Genomic DNA, 26199 nt, shown 5'->3' with positions numbered 1-26199 from the left:
TTTCTTCCAAGGAGTAAACGTCTTTTAATTTCATGGCTGCGGAGGCGGTCCTAAGATGGCGGAGGAATAGGACGGGAAGACCACTTTCTCTCTCACAAATTCCTCAAAAGAACATTTCAACGCAGAGCAAACTCCACAAAACAACTTCTGAATGCTGGCAGAGGACATCAGGCAACCAGAAAAGCAGACCATTGTCTTCAAAAACAGGTAGGAAAAAATATAAAAGACGAAAAAGGAGACAAAGGAGGTGGGGAGGGAGCTCCGTCTCGGGAAGGGAAGCCCGTCTCGGGAAGGGAAGCCCGTCCCGGGAAGGGAATTTTAAGAAGAGAGGTTTCCAAACACCAGGAAACACTCTCCCTGCCGAGTCTGTGGTGAGCCTTGGAAACACAGAGGGCAACATAACAGGAAGGGGAAAATAAATAAATAATTAATTTCATGGCTGCAATCACCACCTGCAGTGATTTTGGAGCCCCCAAAAATAAAGTCTGACACTGTTTCCACTGTTTCCCCATCTATTTCCCATGAAGTGATGTGACCAGATGCCATGATCTTCGTTTTCTGAATGTTGAGCTTTAAGCCAACCTTTTCACTCTCCTCTTTCACTTTCATCAAGAGGCTTTTGAGTTCCTCTTCACTTTCTGCCATAAGGGTGGTGTCATCTGCATATCTAAGGTTATTGATATTTCTCCCAGCAATCTTGATTCCAGCTTGTGCTTCTTCCAGCCCAGCGTTTCTAAGCATTATGTTGTATACCTTGAACTTATACAGTGCAGTATGTCAGTTATATCTCAATAAAACTGGAAGGAAAAGAAACACCTGCCTTTGGCTCCTGTCACCAATGATGTATCACTCAAAGCCTCAGCCCTAGATCACCACAGAAGCAGCAACACCATTTATAGGGACTTCACACATGCAAGCACCAGGGACCCCAAAGCCTTACAATCATCCCATGAAGGAGGGGTTACGTCACTAGCTCTATTACTGATAATACTACTAATAGATGAAATTTATCAAGAGTTCACCTGACTCCTGGCACTGCTCTACGTGTTCTAAGTGCATCATCTCAGTCCTTGCAGCAACCTCATGAAGTGAGAACTCATAGTATTCCCATTTTACAAATGGGGAGTCCAAGGCTCAGGTGATAATTCTGTGATGGTGGTAAACCCAAGATTAGGATCTTGATCACTCTTCTACACTGCTTTCCAGTCCCCATTGCCACAGCCCCCACAAACACTCTGTTTTAGTCAGGCCCAGCTATCATTGTGCCCCAAAGTATCCCATTTTTTTTCCTGCCTCAAGCATACTACTAAGCCTTCTGTGTGGATGCCCTCTTCCCTTTGCCTCACCTGTCAATCATTGCAAAGCCTGGCCCAGAGGCCTTACCTGACCACCCAGCCCCATCTGTGACCTATTTCTGAACCCCCTCTGCTCTTCTCTGAGCCACTCCCTGGCAAGCCCACAGCAGAGCTACTGAGATTTATGTCACTTTTCAGATGTGTGGTCTCAGCTGTCCTCTGGGAAAGACTGTGAGCCTCAGTTTTCCCCTTCTGTAAAAGGAGGCAGTGGAGCCAGGTGATTTCTTCAGTTCAGTCACTCAGTCGTGTCTGACTTTTTGCGACTCCATGAACTGCAGCATGCCAGGCTTCCCTGTCCATCACCAACTCCTGGAGCTTGCTCAAACTCATGTCCATTGAGTCGGTGATGCCATGCAACCATCTCCTCCCCCGCTGTCCCCCTTTCCTCCGGATTTCTCAGCACTGTAATTCAATGTGTCTCTGAGTCCCTATTATGTATATGTGATGTGGGCAGCTGAGGAAAGGGGAGCAGGGAACACTTGTCGAATGACACTACGCTATTTGGATGCCTTCTCTTCTGGCTTCTCACCTTCTCCCTTATGCTGACTTGGAGTCTTTCTAGAGAGCTGATGGAGGAACGTTAGCCCTGTTGCCAAAATATTGGCTCTCCGTGCACCAACGCCAAACAGAAACACCGGGGCAGAGTTATAGAGGAGAAGGAAAGAGTGCCTTTACTTCTTTGCCACGCAAAGAGGGAGCACCAGAGGCTAATGCCTCAATAACTATGGCCCCCTCTCTGGGTAACAGGGAGAGGTTATCCAGTCAGGCAGGAGTACGCAATAAGGATCAAGGCAGTAACAGTCTTGCATTCTTCTTTCTTCTTCAAAGATTCAAAAGAGTGGGGTTGCTGACAAGATTAGGGTATGTGCAGGGTTTTAGGTGGTCCAGTCTACTCATTGGAAAAAACCTTGATGCTGGGAAAGACTGAGAGCAAAAGGAGAAGGGCGTGGCAGAGGATGAGTTGGTTGCAGAGCATCACTCGATGGACATGAATCTTTGCAAACTCTGGGAGATAGAGGAGCCTGGAGTGCTGCAGTCGAGTTCAGGTCAGTTCAGCTCACTCATTAGGTTGTGCCTGACTCTTTGCAATCCCATGGACTGCCGCACACCCGGCTTCCCTGTCCTTCACCATCTCACAGAGTTTGCTCAAACTCATGTCCATTGACTCAGTGAGGCCATCCAACCATCTCATCCTCTATCGTCCCCTCTCCTGCTGCCTTCAATCTCTCCCAGCATCAGGGTCTTTTCCAGTGGGGTCACAGAGAGTCAGACACGACATAGTGACTGAACAACAACAGGTGGTTTCCTGCCTGCTCCTCTCCTGATGAGCAACTGTTGTGCCCTTTGGAACTCAGAGGTCATGGAGGCTGGAGTCTTGCCTATGAGAAATGAGAGGCAGAAAGGCTTCCATGCCCAGGAGCCCCACAGGGCCCTGCTCGGCATCAGCCCTCACTTACTAGAAACAGCTCTGGATCGCTGGAGGTCATGCATGTGGAGCCTTTGAGAAGCTCAGAAGCCTGTGCAGGAGGGGCAGCCAGGCAGCCGGAACCTCACGCTCTCTGCCCATCACTGGGGCCTCGCGGGGCCTGAGAACCAGGCACCTCTGGGTTTCCAGGGGAAACGGTGTGGACAGCTGATAGCATGATTGGCCTCACAGGGACAAACCCAGGGAGAGGTGAGGGGCTGACAGGAAGCCGCCTGCTTTCAGCTCTGCAGTAAATTAAACCTCAAACTGACTCTGACAGTGGCAGGCACGGTGCCTCCGGGTGTCTGGGTGATAAGGGGGTGGCGCTTAGTTAAGCTCTAATATGTTCGCCACAGGAGACACAGGGATCTATAGGAACAGAGGAGGGTGAGGCCTGTGGGAGCTGCCTGCATAAGAAAGGCCGAGATGGAGATAAGATACGGAAGGAAGGAGGGAAGGGACAGGCGGGCCAGGAGGTGACCTGAGAGGTCTTGTCCAGCCCTCTTATTTCAGATCTGTGGGCCGCACAGAGGGAGCCGGGAAATCAAACATCAAGAAGCCCGAGGCGATGATGGTGACCAGGCAGAGAGGTGGAGGGGATCAGATGTGGGTCTGAGGGAGCTTTATAGGTGACCTTCACTTTAGATAAACTCACCGCATGAAATGTGAACCAGATAGAAGCGAGGTGGTTTGCTACTTGTATCTTTCCAGTGTCCGAGTGAGTGAAAGTGTTAGCCACTCGGTTGTGTCCGACTCTGCGATCCCATGGACTGTAGCCCACCAGGCTCTTCTGTCCATGGCATTCTCCAGGCAAGAATACTGCAGTTAGCATCCATTCCCTTCTCCAGGGAACCCAGGTTGTTATTGATTAACACCCCATGTGATACTTTCCACCTCCCAGTCTCCCTTTCAACCATCAAATGAGAAGGCTGAACTCCACACCCCAGCATCTTCAGTTTTACACTTCATCATCTTTGATTCTGAAATTGCCATTGCTTCTCTTGATGACACACCTGCCCCAAGTGTGACTCATTATTTGTGCAGTTTTTGAAACTTGCCTATTGCCGAAAGCAGGCACAAGGGTACCCTGTAGGATTGCTACCATCTTCACTTAACCCAGAGCCTCTGCTTTCTAAAACCAAGAATGTCATCACTAGGATCTCTTTCATCTCCCTAAAGTGGCGTCCCCAGGCATAGGGTGACAGATGTGAGGTTGGGGGGGGGGGGGGTTGGTCAGGGCCCCAGAGCCACTCAAATAGCTTTAAATTAACAATGCAAATCAGCCCCTAGCCCAGGGGAGACACCACCACCAGGAGACAGCAGTAGCTGGCTCTGGGCAGCATCTCGTGACTTCCAAAGGCTCAGAACTGTCGGATGCATCAACCCAGAAAAAGGGAAAGAGAGTGGAATATTCAGTTATGATCGAGGCCCCAGGAGGCACCTGACATTAAGACAGGCCATGTGAAAGGAGGCTGGGAGGTAGACTGGGCTGCCTGGGAGGGATGGCTGAACTCTGAGCCAGAGGAGAGAAAGGGGTGATGGTAAGAGATAGAGGAAGCCAAATCCAAGGAGGCGGGGGCATAAGGGATGTGTGGAGAGAATAGTGAAAGTGTTAGTTGCTCAGTTGTGTTCAGTTTGGTGACTCTTGCCAAGCCCCACAGTCCATGGAATTCTCCAGGCAAGAATACTGGAGTAGGTAGCCATTTCCTTCTCCAGGGGATCTTCCCAACCAAGAGATCAAACCCGGGTCTCACGCATTGTGGGCAGATTCTTTACCGTCTGAGCCACCAGAGAAGCCCGTGGAGAGAATAACCCAACAACAAAATCCACAGCTGCCACTTCCTAACTCCTTGGTATGTGTAGGTGCTAATGAACTCACCTGCACTGTCTCCTGTTGTGCTCCTAATGACCCTAAGAGGTGTTATCACCGAGGCACGAAACGGTTAAACAGCCTGTCCACAGTCACACAGCTCATAGGTAACACAGCCAGGTCAGTCTGATCTTCCTACGCTGTCCCACAGTCTCTCCAAGTAGGGATAGCAGAGCTGTTGTTCCGCCTTCATCCTGGGATGCGGCCTCCTTCCAAACTCCTTCCCCCGCCCCACCACTGACCAGCGGTCCCGCCCCACCATGCTTCAGCTAAAAGTGCTAATCCACCATCCTCTCTTCCCCTTACTGAGGGAGGGGAAAGTGGGGCTGGAAACTTTCTATGAACTATCTGGGTGGTATTTAAAATCCATTGTGGGGGAGCAGTTTTGGCTTTAGATGAAAAGCCTTTGGGGTAGAAAGATCCAAAAGCCCTCTTTTCTAACAAATGCTAATCATGCCTCAAACACAGTGAGATATAAAAGCTGAACCAAGGGCCACTTGTTAGTAAAATACTTAGTGCCTAAAAGAAGGGCCTTAGAAAGATGCTCCAAAGCTCTGTATCATGGATTAAAGATATGTTTCCTTTATTCCCCTGATTCCTCTGGTTTAATATTTTAGATGTATTGACTCTGCTAAGCCCGGGTCATTGGGAGAAGAAATTTACATCTGCTAATGACCCCCATCCTCAGAGGGCAATCCACGCTTTCTGTTCTGCAGGGGACGCTTTCTGTCCTGCAGGGGAAAGTCTGAAGAACCAAAGAAGAAGAGGGAGCTGTTTTTTTTCCAAAGAACAGACTATGAGAACTATCTAGAAATCTGGATTCTTGTCTGAGACCTGCCCTCCTGGACAAAAAGAAACACACCAAAGTATAGACAGGACCAGGAGGTTCACAGGAAGTCATTGCTGATATTTCCGCTTTCCTTTGGAAGATCCTGAGAAACCTGAATCTTCCTTTCACTGTACTAGAGTTTAACCTCTGTGATAACTGGAATTTCCATCTGTGCCTTACCCCCACTGTCTAGGACAGAGTACAGCAGGCACCCTCTAAATAGTTATTGACTGACCGAGTGAATAAATGAATGACAATTCCAAGTACCTGTTCCCCCAAGCTTCCTTCTGGAGGAATCTGTGTCCACAGATCTCACTGGCCTCAACAACTGCTTCATATGATAGGAATCCACCCTCAGTTTTTAGGAGTGGACTCTCTCCTCAAAAGTAGATCTCAGGTCAGCTGGCCAATGTCTGTGGCTTGTGAGACCAGCCAAGAGAAACTGGACCAATGAGATCCTCTGCCTTGAAACTCCAAACCAAGAGGCACAGAGGGAGCTGCACACTGAAGACAGACTGTAAGCACCTGAGGGCAGGGACCCTCTCTACCTTGTTTCCTGCATTGCCCCCAACACAGGATATCCCGAGTTAGGCCCAAAATGGAGCTAATGTTCAGTAAAAGTTTCCCAAATGGGTAAACAAACTGTAAACTGGCATCATCATGGCACATGATGAATGAGCCAGGGAAACGAAAGCGCCAGAAGGAGCAGAGCATGGATCTGATACAGCAGGAGCATTACAGAAGCTGCGACACAGAGAGCCACTGCCTTCCTCCCTCCCTGCCCTCTTTGGATCCATACAGTATCCTATTGATTGTACTTAAGCTAATGTAAATACGTTTCTTCTGCAATATTAATAGTCCAGATTAGAGCATCACTGGGCCCACATGCAGAAGACCACATGTCTGACATACCCACGTAAGCGAGTTGTTCTTTGGTTTGGTTTGGTTTTGCCATTGACTGTCACTAAAGGTTGATATGGACGGGAAAGGAAGACTTCCAGAGTCTTAAGGAACAAAGGCTATCGTGTCTCTGGGCTGAGGGGCTCCCCTCCTTCCCTCTGTACTGGAGCAGTTCATCTACAGCTAAGCTACAAGCCATCACCCCACTAACCTGGAAGCTCATCTTGTTAAGCTGTCTAGATAATACCAGCAACACGCCAGAGAAGTGCAGGGGAGGTGGGACAGGCAAGACCCTGGGCTGGCAAGGCTATGACGCGAGTTCAGGGTCTAGGACTTGCATCTGACTACCTCTGGCACTGAGCGAGTTATCCAAAGTCTTTGAGCCTCAGTTTCTTGGTAAAGTTGGAATAACAACACTTAACTTTCTGGTTGCTGGAAGAATTAAAAGCAGTGCCCAGCACATAGGAGGGGCTCCATTAGTGTGACTGGAGTGATCTACTACGTACGTCTATAAAGCACTGCAACTCACAGAGACCTTTCCTATTTTGCAAGTCATTTAAATCTCACAATGACTTGCAAAGGAGAGCCTAGCATTCCTATCTTACAGATGAAGAAACTGAGGTTTAAAAGAATCACTGACTTGTCCAAAGTTATCCTCAAAAGCAAGTGGCCGAACTCCAGCCCAAGTCTCAGCTTCTTCTACAACACTGCCTTTGGCACAAGAAATCAAGACAGGAAGGAAACATGTGTCACACTCTGCTTCCCTGGGGCTGGCCAGCTCTCTCCTTTCTCAGCACCGCACAAGGTTTCATTTAGGGATATGCGCACACGATGTCCAGAAGATGAATGAATCCATACATGAAGGAATGCATGAGTGGGTAGAATGAAGGGATGAACACATTTCCTCTCAACTCTACCCTACGTATGATTTACAACAAAGCCTGGGATCTTGTTCAGACTAAGCCCTCAGGGCCTCCGGGCACACGGCTCTCTTCCTCTCTCGGGAGTCCCTGCATGTAGGTCTGCCGACGGGCGCGGCTCTCACCACCAGCCCCTCCTCTGCCAGCGGGGGAAGCCGAGGGCAGCCCTGCCCGCTCTACGTACTGGTTTCTGCCGTCTCGTACTCGCTGTCTCTGAGAAGCTCAAAGATGTCCACTTCGACCTTGGCCTTGCCCAGCCTCTCGGGAGCGCGGTTGATGCGGTTCTTGGCCAGGGTGATGGACAGCCGCTCCCCTCTGCTGCACTCCATGGGGTCATCCAAGATAGCGGCTGTGGGCAGGCAACCACATGGACACAGTTGGTACCCTCTACCGTTACCCTCCTCTGCTCCAGTCTCCCCCCCACTGCCACCTTCCACCTCCACCCTGCCATCCTCAAAACTGTCCAAAAGCAAGTCCTCTACCTGCTAAGGGTCTAGGCTTGAAGTCTGGTGTAGCATGAACTTTAATGGGACTAACCACTTCAAGGACCCTGCAATATCACGGTGGGCCACCAGGGGTCCTACCTGTACGAGGCCCCTGGGTTCGGGAGTAGCGATACCCTCGGATATAGGCTTACAAGCACACACGGGCACACCGCTGCAAAAGAAGGCAGATGGAGGCTCTGCTTTGAAAATAGTACTTCTGGGCATACGAGAAACTGTCCTCGAGGTGATACAGGGTTGAAGGAGGCCAGGTTTGAGAGGGAGAGCTGTGGTATCAAAGAGCAGCTGGAGGTCCTGCTGACCTCTGGCTCTCCATGCTCAGACACAGATGAGACATGTCACCCAGGGAGTAGTTTCTATGAACTTCTTTCCTCACTGGGCAGGGATAGTATCAGTAAGAAAACCCCACAGGGTTAGTGTGAGAATTCGGTAAGACAATGGACACCACTGAAATTTAATCCTCGTGACTTAATCAGGGTGAATGATTGGAGTGGCGTGGTCCCAACAGCTGCCCAACTTCTGGAAGCAGTAGTCAGTATATGTGTATTAAGAATATGTGTCAACCTGAGTTCAAATCCCAGCCCTGCCCTGTGTGAGCTATGGGGCCTCAGTTTCCTCATTTGTAAAATGGGGAGAGAGCCTATTCTTTGCGCTACAATGATGATGACAAGGATAATATGTGTGAAGTGCTCAGCGCAGAATTTGGTGCATGAAAAACAATAAATCTAGCCATTGATATCATTCACTGTCTCAGTAGAGGAAGTTCCACAATTGAAAATCTCTACATCAAAACTTGTACACAGGAGGGTGGGTGGAGGGATAAATTCAGGCATTGGGATTAACATATATACCCTACTATATAAAATAGGTAACCAACAAGGTCCTACTGTGTAGCGCAGGGAGCTAAACTCAGTAGTTTGTAGTACTGAGGGAAAGGAATCTGAAAATGACTATATATGTATATATGTAACTGAATTGCTGTGCTGTAACACCTGAAACTAACACGGTATTATAAATCAACTGTACTTCAGTTTTTAAAAGTTAAAATAAATCATAAAAGTAGTTACTCTATCTAAATATAAAGAAACTTGTATGCAAATGTTCCAAGCAGCATTATTCATAATAGTCAAAAAGTGGGGACACTCATCCATCTGCTGATGAGTAGACAAACAGAAAAGCAGTATATCGTTACAATGGAGTATCATGACAGAAAATAAAAAAGGATAAAGTGTGATGTATGCCACACCATGGATGAACCCTGGAAACATGCTCAGTGAAAGAGACCGGACGCAAAAGACCACACGTTAAAAGACACCCTTTATATGAAACGTCCAGGATGGGTGAACCCACCGAGACAGAAAGTAGACTAGTTGTTGCCCAGTTGTGGCAGCGGTGGTGGGGAGGCTAGGGGGAAGGAGAGTGACTGCTAACGCATACTGTTTTTTTTTTTTCTGGGGCAGGGGGGCATGTGACAAAAATGTCCTAACATTGATCATGGAGATGGCTGCACAACCCTGTGAATATACTAAAAGCCGCTGAATTGTATACTTTAAATGGGTGAGTTGTGTGCTATATGAATTATATCTCAATATAAAGCTGTTACAAGAATAAAAAGAGAAAGATCGAGCTTATCTCGCCGAGGTTGAAGCCTCAGAAGAGCAACACAGAGAATCAAGCCAAATAGATTTCGCTGAAGTGCGGCCCCCGGAATCCCTGTGGCTGGTGTGAGCAGAGACCCAGGTTCTGTGCTGTCTTTTCTGTATAAAACTCCCGTTTCCCTCTTGTGACCCATTTTCCAAACCAAAACCAGGACACAGAATATGACAAAGCAATTTTTTTCCCTGATTTGTGCGTTTATTTATAGGCATAGCCTTATTGAGCAATACAAATTAGACTTCGTTTACAGCGGTTGGTAATACATGGGGCGACAGAGGTGACTTCCTAGAACTCGGCAATAAACTTCTGTGAGTCAAGTGGCAGTCGTTGCACACCTGGGACAGTGGCCAACGGACCTTACACGTACGATTGATGAGCCCAGGGACAGCTACAGTTCCTAGCCAGGTTACCTTAGGGGAGCAAGATCAGAATGAGATTATTATTTATGAAGAAGAAGCCTGGACAATTACATTGAGCTGTCCCAGGAAGAAGACTCTGGGAGTAGAAGGGAAGTGGGGCAACCCAGAGCAGTGGTTCTCAATGGTGTTCTTTGCAGGGCCCCCGGGTTCCTTCAAGAAGGGGTTCATGGAGGTCTCTAGCCTCACATCAGCTGCAATGAATACAACCTCCACATCTGTCAGTTTTAGATATTGGAGTTCCACAAAAAACGTGATGTGGGGAAAAAAAGGTTTCACTGTTAAAAATATCATAGAAACCATTAGCCCAGACCTACTGCATAGAAAAGAGACACCTAAAAAAATGTCAGGAACTGGCAATGCCGTTTCCTGGGAAAGAGGCATGAGTCATGAGAAAGAGGCATGGGTCCATGGCATGAATCCAATGCTAATAGGGACACATTTATCCGGTGACCACTTTAGGGTAAGTCCTAGTGGACACAGTCTCACTTACTGTCTCTGAGAATTCCATGAGAGTGTGTTTTCTATGTTGTTCTCATTTGGAGATGAAAAAATCCCAAAACAGATCACAGAAGGCAAGCGACCTTCCCTCATTCACAGGCTGGTGAGTACAGAGGAGGGAGGGGATCCCAGGTGGGTCTCATATGGACCCTGTGCCCCTTAACTATAGGGCACGTTCCTTCTAACGAAACCTGTCTTCCTGGGGATTTGCTGCTGAGAAGCAGTGGTCTAGGCAGGTGTGTCTTAGCTCACACGGCTATAAGAAAACACCATAGAGTGGGTGGTATTTATTTCCCATTTATTTCTGGAGGCTGGGGAGGAGACCAGCGTACCAGCATGACGGTCTGGAGTGGGGGGCTGCTTCTCCCAATGTCCTCGCATGGCAGAGAGAGGGAGACGAGCTCTCTGGGCACTCTGAATAGGGCACTGATCCCATCTCAGGGGCCCCACCTTCATGACCTCACCGAAACCTAATCACCTCCCAAAGCAGGGAGGGATAAATTAGAAGTTTGGGATTAGCAGATACAAATGACTATCTGTAAAATAGATAAATAAGGGGCTTCCCAGGTGGTGCTACTGGTAAAGAACCTGCCTGACAACGCAGGAGACATAAGACAGGTGGGTTCAATCCTTGGATCGGGAGGATCCCCTGGACGAGGACGTGGCACCCCACTCCAGTATTCTTGCCTGCAGAATTCCATGGACAGAGGAGCCTGGTGGCTGCAGTCTGTAAGAACCCAAAGAATCAGACACTACTGAAGTGACTGAACATGCACCTACCAAGGAACTGTATTCAATATCTTATAATAAACTGTAAATGGAAAATAATCTGAAAATGAATATACGTATGTGTGTGTGTGTGTGTGTGTGTGTGTGTGTGTGTGTGTGTGTGTGTTGGCCGAAAATTCATTTGGGCTTTCCATGAGATGTTATGAAAAAGCCAGAATGAATCTTTTTGGCCAACCCAATATATATAACTGAATCACTTTGCTATACACTAGAAATTAATACAATAGTGTAAATCAACTAAACTTCAATTTAAAAAAAAGATGTGTGCTATGGACTGAAATATGGTCCCCCACCCCCACCCCAATTCATTTCTTAAAGCCTGAATCCTCAATGTGATTGCATTTAGAGATACCATCTTTAAAAGGTAATTAAACTTAAAAGAGGTTATAGGGTTGGGGTCTGATCTGACATGATTAATACCCTTAGAGAAGGCTCCTTCTCCCACCGCCAAGCCAGGAAGCAGGCTGTCATGAGGAACTGACCCTGTGGAATCTTGACCTCAGACTTGCACACTTGAGAAATAAATGCCTGTTGTTGAAGCCACCCAGTCTATAGTGTTTTATTATGGCAGCCCAACCTGACATAGACAGTGTGTTAATATAAACCCTGATGCACAGGACACCAGCCAGCCATGTGACACCACACAGTGAACTCACACAGGGTCACAGGACACTTTGAGACAGAAGGGTCACGGCCGGGGAGGGGAAGAGGGCATATGGAAACTGGACACCGAGGGGCACACGAAAGCCCCTTGGCAGGAGGCACTCAGGACCCATCCTCAGAGGCACCTGGCAGGTTCTCACCAGCTCACTAAGATCCACCATCCAGCTCTCTCTTCCCAACTCCCATGCCTTCCTGGGCACCAGTATTCATTAGGTTTTAGGTTTTAGACAATGATTAATTTCTGACTGGCAACCACCTCAACTGGGTGGTTGGCTGGCATCAAGTATTACTGGGAGTAGAAGAATTAGGATGACAATAAGAACCAGATTCCCAGGCTGCGGGCAGCAAGACGAGGTACATGCTCAGGCCTTCTTGGGGCAGCAGAGGAACACGTCTGCAGCAGGCATTACCGAGCGGCACACTTGCTGTCCACCTGTCGCCTGAGGGGCCTGGGGGTGAAGGAGAGCAGCTGGTTCGGGACTGAACTGGTAGCCGCTGCTCCTGACCTTCATCCCCAGGCCTGGCCTGCAGATGGGCCAGGAGGCTGAGTCCCCAGCCGCCACCCAAGGAGGAGCCCCATCATCTGGTACATCCTCCATCCCTGGGCACTGCTCTGCAGCTACAGTGAGATTAGGGGTGGAGGGAGGGTCTGGCTCTGCAGCAAAGGCCAAGCTGATTGGGGAGACACAATCAGGGATCAGGCCCCCTTTCCAGCTGTGTTGCTGTTGTTTAGTCACCAAGTCATGTCTGACTCTGGACTGTAGCCCGCCAGGCTTGTCTGTCCATGGGATTTCCCAGGCAAGTATACTGGAATAGGTTGCTATTTTTTTTCCAAGGGTTCTTCCTGACCCAGGGATTGAACCCATGTTTCCTGCATTGGCAGGCAGACTCCTTACCACTGAGCCACCAGGGAAGCCCTTTCCAGCCATGGGGACTGTGTAATGACTCTTCAAACCCACATGGACTCAACATGACTCCTTCCTGCCCAGAGAGCCATGACCCGTCACATTTCCACCGGCCTTTCTCCCCACAACTGAGAGCTTTACCTTCTGCTAGCATCTCTGAGTTCTAAGGAAAGGGCGGCCTCCTGGCCCTGCCACCTGCACCCACGTGCCCCGCCATGTTCCGGGCCCATGCCTACATCCACTCTGGAGAGGATGCCTCCCCCAGCAGGCTGGCAGGCCAGGGCTGCCCCCTGCAGCGCTTGCCTACTCAGCCCAGTGGGCGTGGCCTCCCACGAGGGGAGGGCACATGATCCCTGACCCTCTCAAAGCCCTTAAACCGCCCCATTGTCTGAAGGGTTGGTCCCAATCCAGTGTCTAGGATGGCATCGAATCCTCCACACCTTTCTACCTGCAGCACCCCTCCCACTCCCACGGTGACAGTGCCTCTGTGCTAGGACCTGGGCTGGCCTGTTATGGTCCTTCCTCCAAGCCTCTGCTGACACGGGCCCTGTCCCTTATTCCCCCTCTCCCTACTAGACCCACCTCAGACCACCTCTTTCAAGAAGTCTCCCCGAGGACTTCCCAGGTGGTCCAGGGGTTAAGACTCCTCACTTCCAATACAGTGGGCACGGGTCTGATCCCTGGTTATGGAACCAAAGGCCCACATGCCATGCAGTGCAGCCAAGAAACAAATAACAGGACTCCCCTGGTGGCTTGGTAGTAAAGAATCTGCCAGTGCAGGAGACACGGGTTCGATTCCTGGTCCAGGAGGATCCCATTTGCCGAGGAGCAACCAAGCCTGTGAGCCACAACTACTGAGTCTGTGCTCTAGAGCCGGTGCTTTGCAACAAGAGAAGCCACAGCAATGAGAATCCCGTGCACTGCAGCTAGAGAAAAGCCTTCCCAGCAAGAACACTCAGCACAGCCAAGAATAAACGAATAAATAAAAGTGTTTTTAAAAAAGAAACAAATAATAAATTAATTTTTTAAGAGAAAAATGAGTCTCTCCTGACTCCCCAGCCTGCTGCTCTCCTTGGATTTCCACACACTACCTTGGAGGGGTATTTATCTTTCCATTTCTATCTGTGAGCTTCCTCATCAAGCTTGTGCCTTAAAAGCCCAGAACTAAAAACAGAAAAGCCCAGAGCTATCCTTCCTTCTTTTGAAACTCCCCAGATTCCTCACCCCACATCAATCCCCTCTTCTTAGAACTCCCACAGAAACTTCTCTGTACCTTTCCTCAAAGAGTAACCACTTCTGACTTTCTATTATGTATCATGCCTATTTGTCCATCTTTTCTCCTACAGACGGTTGGCTCCCTGAGGGTGAAGGCCACGCTTGATTCATCTCTGCAACTGTGCAATTCCAGACTCACACATGCACGGAGTCCTTAATGAATGGTACTAAGTGAATAAATAATGCAAAGCCACTGTTTTTTCATGCCCTACAGCCAGGAGCAGACATTGGGCTGGGAGTAGTAGGCATTAGATGAGGTATGGACTGAACACAGCTCCTATACCCGGGCTTCCAGGACGGAGGACCCAAGCAGAGCCCTCCTCCCTGGGACTAGGGCTCTCCTGCTCTCTGCTCACCTGTGTCCATCAGAACAGGGCTTGTCTTCCCTCCACAACTTCTCAACAGCCCACAAATGACCCCTCAGATTGAAAAATCAGACTCCTTAATCCCTTGGTTCTTCCAGATCCTCTGGTGAAGAATTCAAAAAGTTTTGATACTCTTACCTCTTTGAGGTGGGAATAAAGAGATTTTACTAGAGAGTCTTTATAGGCAATATCTATAACACGCCTATATCTGTTAGAACTGCGTACTAGCAAGAAGAAGAGGACTTGTGAGCCTCCAGGGAACCAGCTGACTTTGCTCCAGAGCCAAGCGGCGGGCTGCTTGTCCCCAGGGGCCCCGGCCCACCTCCACCATCACTCATCGGGTACATCTCACTCCCCGTGTCTTCCCAGCACCCTTTGTTTCGCCCTCGTTGGTCTCACTCATCCCTCTGGCTGGTGGCAATGGCACCACTGTGCAGGCTGCTCCCACCACAAACTCACACCCTGCCCCTCACTGGGGGGACAACACGGCACCATCGCCCTTGTCCTCTCACACTACAGGCTATCTGTTTCTCGGATGGCGCCACAGACAGGGCAGAAACAATAGAACTTGATTTTTCCCCCAGTTCTGGAAGCTAGAAGTTTGAGATCAAGGGGTCAGCAGGTTTGGTTTCATTTTGAGGCCTCTCTCCTTGGCTTGCAGACGGTCATCTTCTCCTTACATAGTCACTTGGTCTTTTCACTGTGCAAGTTTGGAGTCTGTGTCTTAATCTCTACTTAAAAGGGCATCAGTCATGTCAACTTGGGCCCCACCCATAGGACCTCACTTTTGAAGATTCCCTGGAGAAGGGAATGGCAATCCACTCTAATATTCTTGCCTGGATAATCCCTTGGACAGAGGAGCCTCTCGGGCTACAGTCCATGGGGTCACAAAGAGTTGGATAAGACTAAGAAACTAACACCTCTTTAAGGACCCTATGTCCAAATATAGTCACACCCTGAAGTACTGAGTATTGGGGTGTTAACATAAGAATTTGAGGGGGGTATACAATTCAGGCCAGAACATGGACCTTCATGTATAGCCGCTGCCTATTCTCAACTCCTCACTTTCAGCCCACTGGCTCGCTAAGCCAAGGCCTCTCTCAGTGAACCCCTCAATCTTGTGCCCCCACCTCTTTCCCTTGGACTCAGATGTGGGGAGTCTCGTGCTAGGAGACCCCCCACCCGCCCGCCTCTCTGTCTCACCACGCTTCCCTGCTCTTCTTTATCTTTCAGTGTCTTTCCCAGATCCCATCATTCCTCTCCACTAAAACACGGCCAGGGGACTTTCCTGGTGGTCTGGTGGTTAAGACTCTGTGCTCCCAAGGAAAGGGGCCTGGATTCAATCCATGTCAGGAAACTAGATCCCACATGCCACAACTAAAACCCGGTGAGACCAAATAAATAAATATATTTACTGATCAATTAATTAAATAAGACATGGCCAGAGCCCTCCTTTCCCATCCAGACCCCCCTGACTACATTGACCTAGCAGGGCACCTTCAACTTCAGCCAGGCTTCTCCAGTGATTACTCAAAGTTTGCTACTCATTCCACATTTTTCTTGACCCCTCATACTCTTCCTTCTGTCCCCACCACCCCATTCAAACTGTACCCACAAAGTAAATAACCCTCAAGAGCCATTTCTGCAAAACTGGTGGGCACAGTTGATTCCTTGTCTAATTCAGTCCTGAGTGGCATGACTGTATCTGCCACGTGCTGTTCAAAGAGCATCGTGTATATCACCTCACTTAATTCTCAAACAACTCTACGACTTACTGTCCCACTGAGAAAGGAGATGTTGAGCAATTTGCCCAAGATTGTGCGTGCATGCGTGCTAAGCCACTTCAGTCGTGTCTGACTCGGCGACCCTATGGACTGTAGACCACTAGGCTCCTCTGTCCATGGGAATCTCCAGGCAAGAATACTCCAGTGAGTTGCCATTTCCTCATCCTCACCCAGCTCCTTACATCAGACAGTACAGTCCATGAGCTGCCAGACTGCATCATCAGGCCGCCTCCAGGATTCTCTGCATCTGAGGGTCCTGAGGGTTCTTTTTTGCCTGAGCCCTTCAGCTTCCATGGCTTCCAGAACACAAGGTCCCTGGGTCGAAATTTCCTCCCACTTCCCTGCCCATTCTCTCAAGGTACACATCTCTTGCCTGCCCTTAAAATACCAGGGAACCTCAGGGATCTACAGAGCCCTCTTCTCGCCTCACTCCCATGGGCTTCCTAAATGATTCCACTTACAGGCTCCTCCACAGGGATGCTTGACTTATGTCCACTTGCCCAGCGATTCCAGATGTCTGACATCTCAGACTTGGTAAGACCCACACTAAAAGCCCCTCCTCCCTCTTGTATTCTCGCTGCTACACTCCTGAGCTCAGTTAATGGTGGCACCAGCTACCCAGGCATCATGCCTTCACCCCAATCCCTCAACTCCCGGTTGCTTTTGAATGTCCCTCCTCAATATCTCTCAAATCACTGCTTTTCTCTCTGGTCTCAGCTGTGCTGTTCTAGTTCAGTTCTTTCATTTCAACAATATCACTGCAACCTTTTAACTCTCACTTTTTATTTTTAATGCTTTAATTTTATTCTCTCACTTTTTATTTTTAATGCTTTAATTTTATTTTTTTATTGAAGTATAGTTGTTTTACAACGTTGTGCCCCCAGAGTCTTCACCACCACCCAGCACTCCTCAGTCACTCCCACACACAGCTGTCAGTGATCCTTTTAAGGTGCAAACCCCAGTTTTTAGCTTCCAATCTCCAAACAAATGAATTACTTGATATGGCAGACAACAGCAGGCTCTAGCTCTCCAGTCTTATACTTCACTTCTCTGTTCATCCATCTCTACCTTTTAGAAATATTGAACCACCTAGCTCACACAGCACCATCTGGTACACACACACAAACATAGGTGCACACACACAGGCACACACAGGCACACACACAGGCACACACACAGAGCTGCTCCATGCCCCCATACTTTTGCTCAGTCTCCTCCGCCTCCTGCCTCCTCACCTTTGCTCACTCACCACTCTTACTCAGAATGAACCCTCAGCTCGGACCTCTGCTCCTTCTGGAAGGCTTCTCTGAACACAAAGGTTGATTAAGTGTTTCAACTATGTACATTTATAGAATCCCATGGACCTTAAACTCTAATTAACACTTTAGTCTTTAACTTCCACTTCATTCATTTTCTCCTGTAGCCAGTGCCTGGCACCTTGCCTGATAACACTTTTAAATGTTTGAGTAAAATTTGTTTTGCCTTTTGAAGAACTAGAGTTGCAAAAGAGTCAGGCATGACTTAGCGACTAAACAACAACAACAATGCCTACTTCTACTCTTCCATCAGAATTACTATTCTGAAAAATACCTGTGTGGACACATATTTTAACAAAGATGCAGTGAAAAAATGGTCTGTTCAACAAATGGGGCTGGAACAAATGGATATGCATGAGTTTAAAAAAAACAACTTCAAACCATGTCTTATATATGGAATAAACCGTCTCTCATACTATATACAAAAATTAACACAAAATAGTGAAAGCTATATAGTCAAAGCTATGATTTTTCCAATAGTCATGTATGAATGTAGAGTTGCACCATAAAGAAGGCTGAGTGCCAAAGAACCGATGCTTTCAAACTATGGCGTTGGAGAAGACTTGAGAGTCCCTTGGACTGCAAGGAGATCAAACCAGTCAATCCTAAAGGGACTCAACCCTGAATATTCATTGGGAGGACTGATGCTGAAGCTGAAGCTCCAATACTTTGGTCAGCTGATGAGAAGAGCCGACTCATTAGAAAAGACTCTGATGCTGGGAAAGATTGAAGGCAGGAGGAGAAGGTGATGACAGAGGATGAGATGGTTGGATGGCATCACCAACTCAATGGCCATGCGTCTGAGCAAGCTCTGGGAGATGGCAAAGGACAGGGAAGCCTGGCATGTTGCAGTCCATGGGGTCACAAAGAGTTGGACATGACTGGGTTACTGAATAACAACAAAACAGAAAAAATAAATCATAGACTTATAAAACTTCTGGGAGAAAATCTTTGTAACCTTGAATTAGAAAAACATTTTTTAGATGTGACACTAGAAGCAAAACCAACAAATTAAAAATGGAAAACTGAACTTTATGAAAATTTAAAATGTCTGCTCCTCAAAAGACACTGTTAGTAGAACAAAAAGATAAGCCACAGACTGGGAGAAAATATTATATGCAAAGCATACACCTGATAAAAGACTTGTGTCTAGAATATACAAAGAACTCTCAAAACCCAGTAAGAAACCAAACAACCCAATTTTTAAAGATGAGCAAAAGATCCCTCTTCAACAGACACTCCAACAAAGACGTTACATAGGTAGCAAATAGCCTGTGAAACATACAAACATCACTAATCACTGAGGAAATACAAAGTACAACCGTAATAAGATATTGCTAGAGATCCATTAGCATAGCTAAAACTTAAAAGCTCAACTGAACCAACTTGGTGAGGAGAAACTGAACCTCTCGCCTATGCTACTGATGAGGCTAGAAATGGGGTATGAAAGTGAAAGTGTTAGTTGCTCAGTCATGTCTGACTCTGCAACCCCCTGGACTATAGCCTGCCAGGCTTCTCTGTCCATGGAATTCTCCAGGCAAGAATACTGGAGTGTGTAGCCATTCCCTTCTACAGGGGATCTTCCTGACTCAAGGGTTGAACCCAGATCTCCTGCATTGCAGGTGGATAATTTACTGTCTGAGCCACCAGGGAAGCCCATAGCCACCCAGAAAATCATCTGTCAGTTTCTCAAGAAGTTAAAGATACACCTACTGCGTGATTCGGCCATTCCACTCCTAGGTATGTACCCAAAAGAAAAGAAAGCATGCTTTTACACAAACATTTGTACACAAATGTTCATAATTACTTGATCCAGAACAAAGACTGAAAACAGCCATCATCAGGTGAATGAATAAACCAACTGTGGTCTATCCATACAATGAAATACTGCTTAGCAATAAAATGGAAGGAAAGAAGCCAGACCAAAAAAAGCTGACATACTGTATATTTCCATTTTTATGTATTTCTAGAAAACACACACAAATCTGTAGTGCAGAAAGCAGATCGGTGGTGGCCTGGGGATGGGGTTGGGGCTGGGGTAGAAAGGAACAGAGTGAGAAATTATAATGCAGCTTCAGGAAACTTTTTGGGGGTGTTGAAAAAATTTATTAACTTGATTGTCTTTATTATCTTGCAGTTCAACCATAAAGAAGAACAAAAAATATCATTTGCAGCAACACAGATGGACCTGGAGGTTGTCAAACTGGGTGAAGTCAGTCGGACAAAGACAAATTCCATATGATATTGCTTATATGTGGAACCTTAAAGAGGGTTCAGATGAACTCATCTATAAAACACAAACAGTTACAGATGTAGACAACAAATTTACAGTTATCAGGGGTTAAGGGGAAGGGGGGGATAAATTGGGAGATTGGGATTGACATATACACACTACAATACATAAAATTGTTGTTTTTGTTTAGTCACTATGTTGTATCTGACTTTCTTGTGACCCCTTGGGACTGTAGCTCACCAGGCTCCTCTGATCATGGAACTTCTCAGGCAAGAACACTGCAGTGAGTTGCTATTTCCTTATCCAGGGGATCTTCCCAACTCAGGGATTGAACCCCCGTCTTCTGCATTGGCAGGCCGATTCTTAACCACTGAATCACCAGGGAAGCCCATATATAAAACAGATAACTAATAAGGACCTACTGCATAGCAGAGGGAACTCTACTCAATACTCTGTAATGGCCTAAATGCGAAAATAACCTAAAAACAAGTAGATGTATATGTATATGCATGTATATGTATAACTGATTCACTTTGCTGTACACCTGAAACTGATACAATATTATAAATCAGTTCAGTTCAGTCGCTCAGTTGTGTCCGACTCTTCGCGACCCCATGAATTGCAGCACGCCAGGCCTCCCTGTCCATCACCATCTCCAGGAGTTCACTCAGACTCACATCCATGGAGTCGGTGATGCCATCCAGCCATCTCATCTTCTGTCGTCCCCTTCTCCTCCTGCCCCCAATCCCTCCCAGCATTAGAGTTTTTTCCAATGAGTCAACTTCGCATGAGGTGGCCAAAGTACTGGAGTTTCAGCTTTAGCATCATTCCTTCCAATGAATACCCAGGGCTGATCTCCTTCAGAATGTACTGGTTGGATCTCCTTGCAGTCCAAGTGACTCTCAAGAGTCTTCTCCAACACCACAGTTCAAAAGCATCAATTCTTCGGTGCTCAGCTTTCTTCACAGTCCAACTCTCACATCCATACATGACCACAGGGAAAACCATAGCCTTGACTAGACAGACCTTAGTCGGCAAAGTAATGTGTCAGCTTTTGAATATGCTATCTAGGTTGGTCATAACTTTTCTTCCAAGGAGTAAGCGTCTTTTAATTTCATGGCTGCAATCACCATCTGCAGTGATTTTGGAGCCCCCCAAAATAAAGTCTGAGACTGTTTCCACTGTTTCCCCATCTATTTCCCATGAAGTGATGGGACCGGATAGCATGATCTTTGTTTTCTGAATGTTGAGCTTTAAGCCAACTTTTTCACTCTCCACTTTCACTTTCATCAAGAGGCTCTTTACTTCGTCTTCACCGTCTGCCATAAGGGTGGTGTCATCTGCATGTCTGAGGTTATTGATATTTCTCCCGGCAATCTTGATTCCAGCTTGTGTTTCTTCCAGTCCAGCGTTTCTCATGATGTACTCTGCATAGAAGTTAAATAAGCAGGGTGACAATATACAGCCTTGACGTACTCCTTTCCCTATTTGGAACCAGTCTGTTGTTCCATGTCCAGTTCTAACTGTTGCTTCCTGACCTGCATACAGATTTCTCAAGAGGCAGGTAAGGTGGTCTGGGATTCCCATCTCTTTTAGAATTTTCCACAGTTTATTGTGATCCACACAGTCAAAGGCTTTGGCATAGTCAATAAAGCAGAAATAGATGTTTTTCTGGAACTCTCTTGCTTTTTCCATGACCCAGCAGATGTTGGTAATTTGATCTCTGGTTCCTCTGCCTTTTCTAAAACCAGCTTGAACATCAGGAAGTTCATGGTTCACGTATCGCTGAAGCCTGGCTTGGAGAATTTTGAGCATTACTTTACTGGCATGTCAGATGAGTGCAATTGTGCAGTAGTTTGAGCATTCTTTGGCATTGCCTTTCTTTGGGATTGGGATGAAAACTGACCTTTTCCAGTCCTGTGGCCACTGCTGAGTTTTCCAAATTTGCTGGGATATTGAGTGCAGCACTTTCACAGCATCATCTTTCAGGATTTGAAATAGCTCAACTGGAATTCCATCACCTCCACTAGCTTTATTCATAGTGATGCTTTCTAAGGCCCACTTGACTTCACATTCCAGGAGGTCTGGCTCTAGGCGAGTGACCATACCATCATCATTATCTGGGTCGTGAAGATCTTTTTTGTATAGTTCTTCTGTGCATTCTTGCCACCTCTTCTTAATATCTTCTGCTTCTGTCAGGTCCATACCATTTCCATCTTTATTGAGCCCATCTTTGCATGAAATGTTCCCTTGGTATCTTTAATTTTCTTGAAGAGATCTCTAGTCTTTCCCATTCTGTTCTTTTCCTCTATTTCTTTGCATTGCTCACTGAAGAAGGCTTTCTTATCTCTTCTTGCTATTCTTTGGAACTCTGCATTCAGATGCTTATATCTTTCCTTTTCTCCTTTGCTTTTCACTTCTCTTCTTTTCACAGCTATACGTAAGGCCTTCTCAGACAGCTTTTTGCTTTTTTTGCATTTCTTTTCCATGGGGATGGTCTTGATCCCTGTCTCCTGTACAATGTCATGAACCTCACTGCATAGTTCATCAGGCACTCTATCTATCAGATCTAGGCCCTTAAATCGATTTCTCACTTCCACTGTATAATCATAAGGGATTTGATTTAGGTCATACCTGAATGGTCTAGAGGTTTTCCCTACTTTCTTCAATTTAAGTCTGAATTTGGTAATAAGGAGTTCATGATCTGAGCCACAGTCAGCTCCTGGTCTTGTTTTTGTTGACTATATAGAGCTTCTCCATCTTTGGCTGCAAAGAATATAATCAATCTGGTTTCGGTGTTGACCATCTGGTGATGTCCATGTGTAGAGTCTTCTCTTGTGTTGCTGGAAGAGGGTGTTTGCTACGACCAGTACATTTTCTTGGCAAAACTCTATTAGTCTTTGCCCTGCTTCATTCTGCATTCCAAGGCCAAATTTGCCTGTTTCTCCACGTGTTTCCTGACTTCCTACTTTCGCATTCCAGTACCCTATAATGAAAAGGACATCTTTTTTGGGTGTTAATTCTAAAAGGTTTTGTAGGTCTTCATAGAACCGTTCAACTTCAGAATGTGGTCCACTGGAGAAGGGAATGGCAAACCACTTCAGTATTCTTGCCTTGAGAACCCCATGAACAGTATGAAAAGGCAAAATGATAGGATACTGAAAGAGGAACTCCCCAGGTCAGTAGGTGCCCAACACGCTACTGGAGATCAGTAGAGAAGTAACTCCAGAAAGAATGAAGGGATGGAGCCAAAGCAAAAACAATACCCAGCTGTGGATGTGACTGGTGATAGAAGCAAAGTCCGATGGCGTAAAGAGCAATATTGCATAGGAACATGGAATGTCAGATCCATGAATCAAGGCAAATTGGAAGTGGTCAAACAAGAGATGGCAAGAGTAAGCATCAACATTCTAGGAATCAGCAAACTAAAATGGACTGGAATGGGTGAATTTAACTCAGATGACCATTATATTCACTACTTTGGGCAGGAATCCCTCAGAAGAAATGGAGTAGCCATCATGGTCAACAAGAGTCCGAAATTCAGTAGTTGGATGCAATCTCAAAAATGACAGAATGATCTCTGTTCATTTCCAAGGCAAACCATTCAATATCACAGTAATCCAAGTCTATGCCCTAACCAGTAATGCTGAAGAAGCTGACGTTGAATGGTTCTATTATAAATCAACTGTACTCCAATAAAGTCAAAAATTTACATGCAGTTTATTGTCTATAAATTATGCCTCTATTTTTAAAAGATGCTTTTATGAAGAAAATACTACTATTCCTCTGGTTCTTCTCTGACTTCTCCTTCCCCTCCTCTCCACCTCAGCAAATGAAACATCCTACACTTGGCGGTCTACACCTACTGCCTCCAATTTCTCTGCATCTGCTCCATCCTGAGCTGCCACCATCTCTAGAGTCACCCTCAGAAACCATCAAGGTTCTCCTTCCTTGGATTTTAGAGTTTTGTAGCTCTCTGAGGTATCTGTGACTGGACCCTTTTCCTTGGCATCATCTTTCAATATCTGTGATATTACACCATGTTGATTTATACTCCGATCTCCTTCCTGCATGCTCAGTCACGTCCCGCTCTTTGGGACCCCATGGGCTGTTAGCCGGCCAGGTTTCTCTGTCCATGGGATTCTCCAGGAAAGAATACTGGAATGAGCTGCCATGCCCTTCTCCAGGGGATATTCCTGACCCAGGGATCAAACCCACATCTCTTACGCCTACTGTACTGGCAGGTGGGTTCTTTACCACTAGCATCACCTGGGAAGCCTAAAAGCAAATGACCACCACACAATGGTATGTGACTGACAAAATCATATTACATTCCAGCCGTAAAGCACCCACAGGTGCTCACTGTGCTGGAGACTCACAGACAACGAAGACCAGGGGTCCCTGGCTCTCAAACATTTGGCCTCTCTTGGGGACTGGTGGAGGTATGGAGAGAAAGAGACCTTTCCTATATAATGAAGTCAGTGGTCCGTAGAGAGAATCACAGATTTCTAAGGAAGTACAGACAGGGAAAACTAAACACTTCTAGGTGATGGAGGGAAGTTTTAGGGAGAGGCCCCTACATTTATGGAACACACGTACGGTGAGACCTACTACCTACCAGCCCTGTACAAGGTTCACAGGAGAGGCAACTGTGAAGGAGGACATGAGTGTCCCTGGAGAGGCTAGGCAACCAAGGGTGTTCCAGAGTGGGGCACCCCCAAAGGCACAAGGAAGCGTGGGGTGACGGGTTCAGCTGGTGTGAGGGGCCCAAGCCCCTGAGAGGGGTGGCTGGACAAGACGACAGGAGTCTGAGCATAAAAGACCTTGTGTGTCACGGCAGGGAACTGAGACAGAACAATAGGAGGACTTTCCATAGACAATGACGTCATGACATTAGCATTTTAGAGTAATCACTCACAGCACAGTCAATATACCAGACAGAGAGCTGAAATGGGAGCTGAGAAGATCAGCTTGAGGGTGACTCTAGTAGCTCAACAAAGAGAAATGAGGCGGGTACTGAGGGACAGGATGATGAGGATCAGAGATGGGGCAACCCGTAAGTGGTTAAGACTCTTTGCTTCCAGTGCAGAAGGCGTGGGTTCCACTCTTGGTAGGGGAGCTAAGATCCCACATGCCACACAGTGCAGCCAAAAATGAGAGAGAGAGAGAGATGGGACAGATTCAAGTGAGATTCAGGAGGTGGAAAAGAGGGGCGGCCGAGAGGAGGGCTGGGAGGAGACAAAAAGGTCTCTGGCTTTATCTGTCGTTTCAATGGTGACATTACTGACTTGGATGAAGAATAGGGGAGAGGGCGGTTTTTGTTTGTTTGTTTCTGGAGAAGGTATAGAGAGTGTAGGGTCATATTCATTAAGTTTGGGGTACAATGTTGAGCAGCAAAGTTGCTGGAGACCCAGACCTGGAAGACCTCAGGGTTAGGATGGTGATGACAATTTGGATCTGGAATAGGGTGGAGAGTAAGGAGACGGGAGGGAAAAGGCTAAGACCCTAAGGACTCAGTATCTGAGGAGAGCATGAACTGCTGCAAGAGATGGGGTCAGAGTGGTTAGAGTGGATAGAAGTCAAGTAGAATAAGCAGTGAGAATTGCCCATGAGGTCTGGCAATCAGGAGGTTGCTGAGGACATTTGCAAGAGCAGTTCCTACGGAGAGGTGGGGACAGCATTCAGGCTGCCGCAGGTGGAGGAGTAGTTGAGATGTGCCTGGAGTCAAGCAGCTTGTCTTCCAGAAATGGAGGGTGATTCAGGCAAGAGGTGGAGTGAATCACACTGCCCAAGGGAGGGTCTTTAATTCATTTACAGGAGAGGGGCTCAAATGAAGGAGCCTATGGGAAGGAAGAAACTGACAATGTCAGAAGAAAGGGGCTGTCTCCAGGCCAAGACAGGAGCACACGGCACCATCCTGATGCTCAAATATGGTCATAAACCACGGAAACCCAGTTATCACAACCACACGTTCCAGAAAGGAGGCATGGAAGACACAGGCAGCAGGAATGGTGGAGGGGTAGGGGGGCAGCTAGTCTGTCTTCTAGCGTCAAAGCTACAGGCACAACTTGAAATGCTGGCTAAAGAAAATAAACAAACAGAATAAGTTGCCCAAAGTACATAATTCAAACTTGACTGCACATTAGCAACTGCCTGCCTATTGCATTTTCTCTCTCTTACTGAAACTCTGTCAGTTCACCTATGTTATTACATACGTACATATGGCCTTCTTTCAAGAGTCACTAATAAAGATCAACTCTCCTGTTTCCAGTGCTCCAAAAGGAAACCAGTTACACAAAGGACTGGGCTGCATAAAATGGTCTGGTAAGAATGCAGCACATGGATGGACCTAGAAACTGTTGTACTGAGTGAAGTAAGTCAGACACAGAGACAAATAGATAACACTGCTTATGTGTGGAATCTCAAGTGAACTTATTTACGAAACAGAAGTAGA

At 47.0% G+C, this 26199-nt stretch overlaps 1 protein-coding gene across 2 annotated transcripts in view; it reads right to left on the bottom strand.

Moving 5' to 3' along the window:
* GRIK4 (glutamate ionotropic receptor kainate type subunit 4) overlaps positions 1-26199 on the bottom strand; it is a 401597-nt gene that overhangs the window by 187749 nt on the left and 187649 nt on the right. For both annotated transcript variants that reach the window (XM_069555411.1, XM_069555412.1), the window contains exon 3: positions 7524-7688. In XM_069555411.1, the coding sequence (XP_069411512.1) occupies positions 7524-7688 (165 nt within the window). The remainder of the gene's footprint in view (positions 1-7523; positions 7689-26199) is intronic.

The sequence above is a fragment of the Ovis canadensis genome, chromosome 15, assembly GCF_042477335.2.
Source record: "Ovis canadensis isolate MfBH-ARS-UI-01 breed Bighorn chromosome 15, ARS-UI_OviCan_v2, whole genome shotgun sequence".
NCBI lineage: Eukaryota > Metazoa > Chordata > Mammalia > Artiodactyla > Bovidae > Ovis > Ovis canadensis.
Note: the sequence above shows the minus strand (reverse complement) of the source record. Positions and strands in the feature narration are given on the sequence as shown.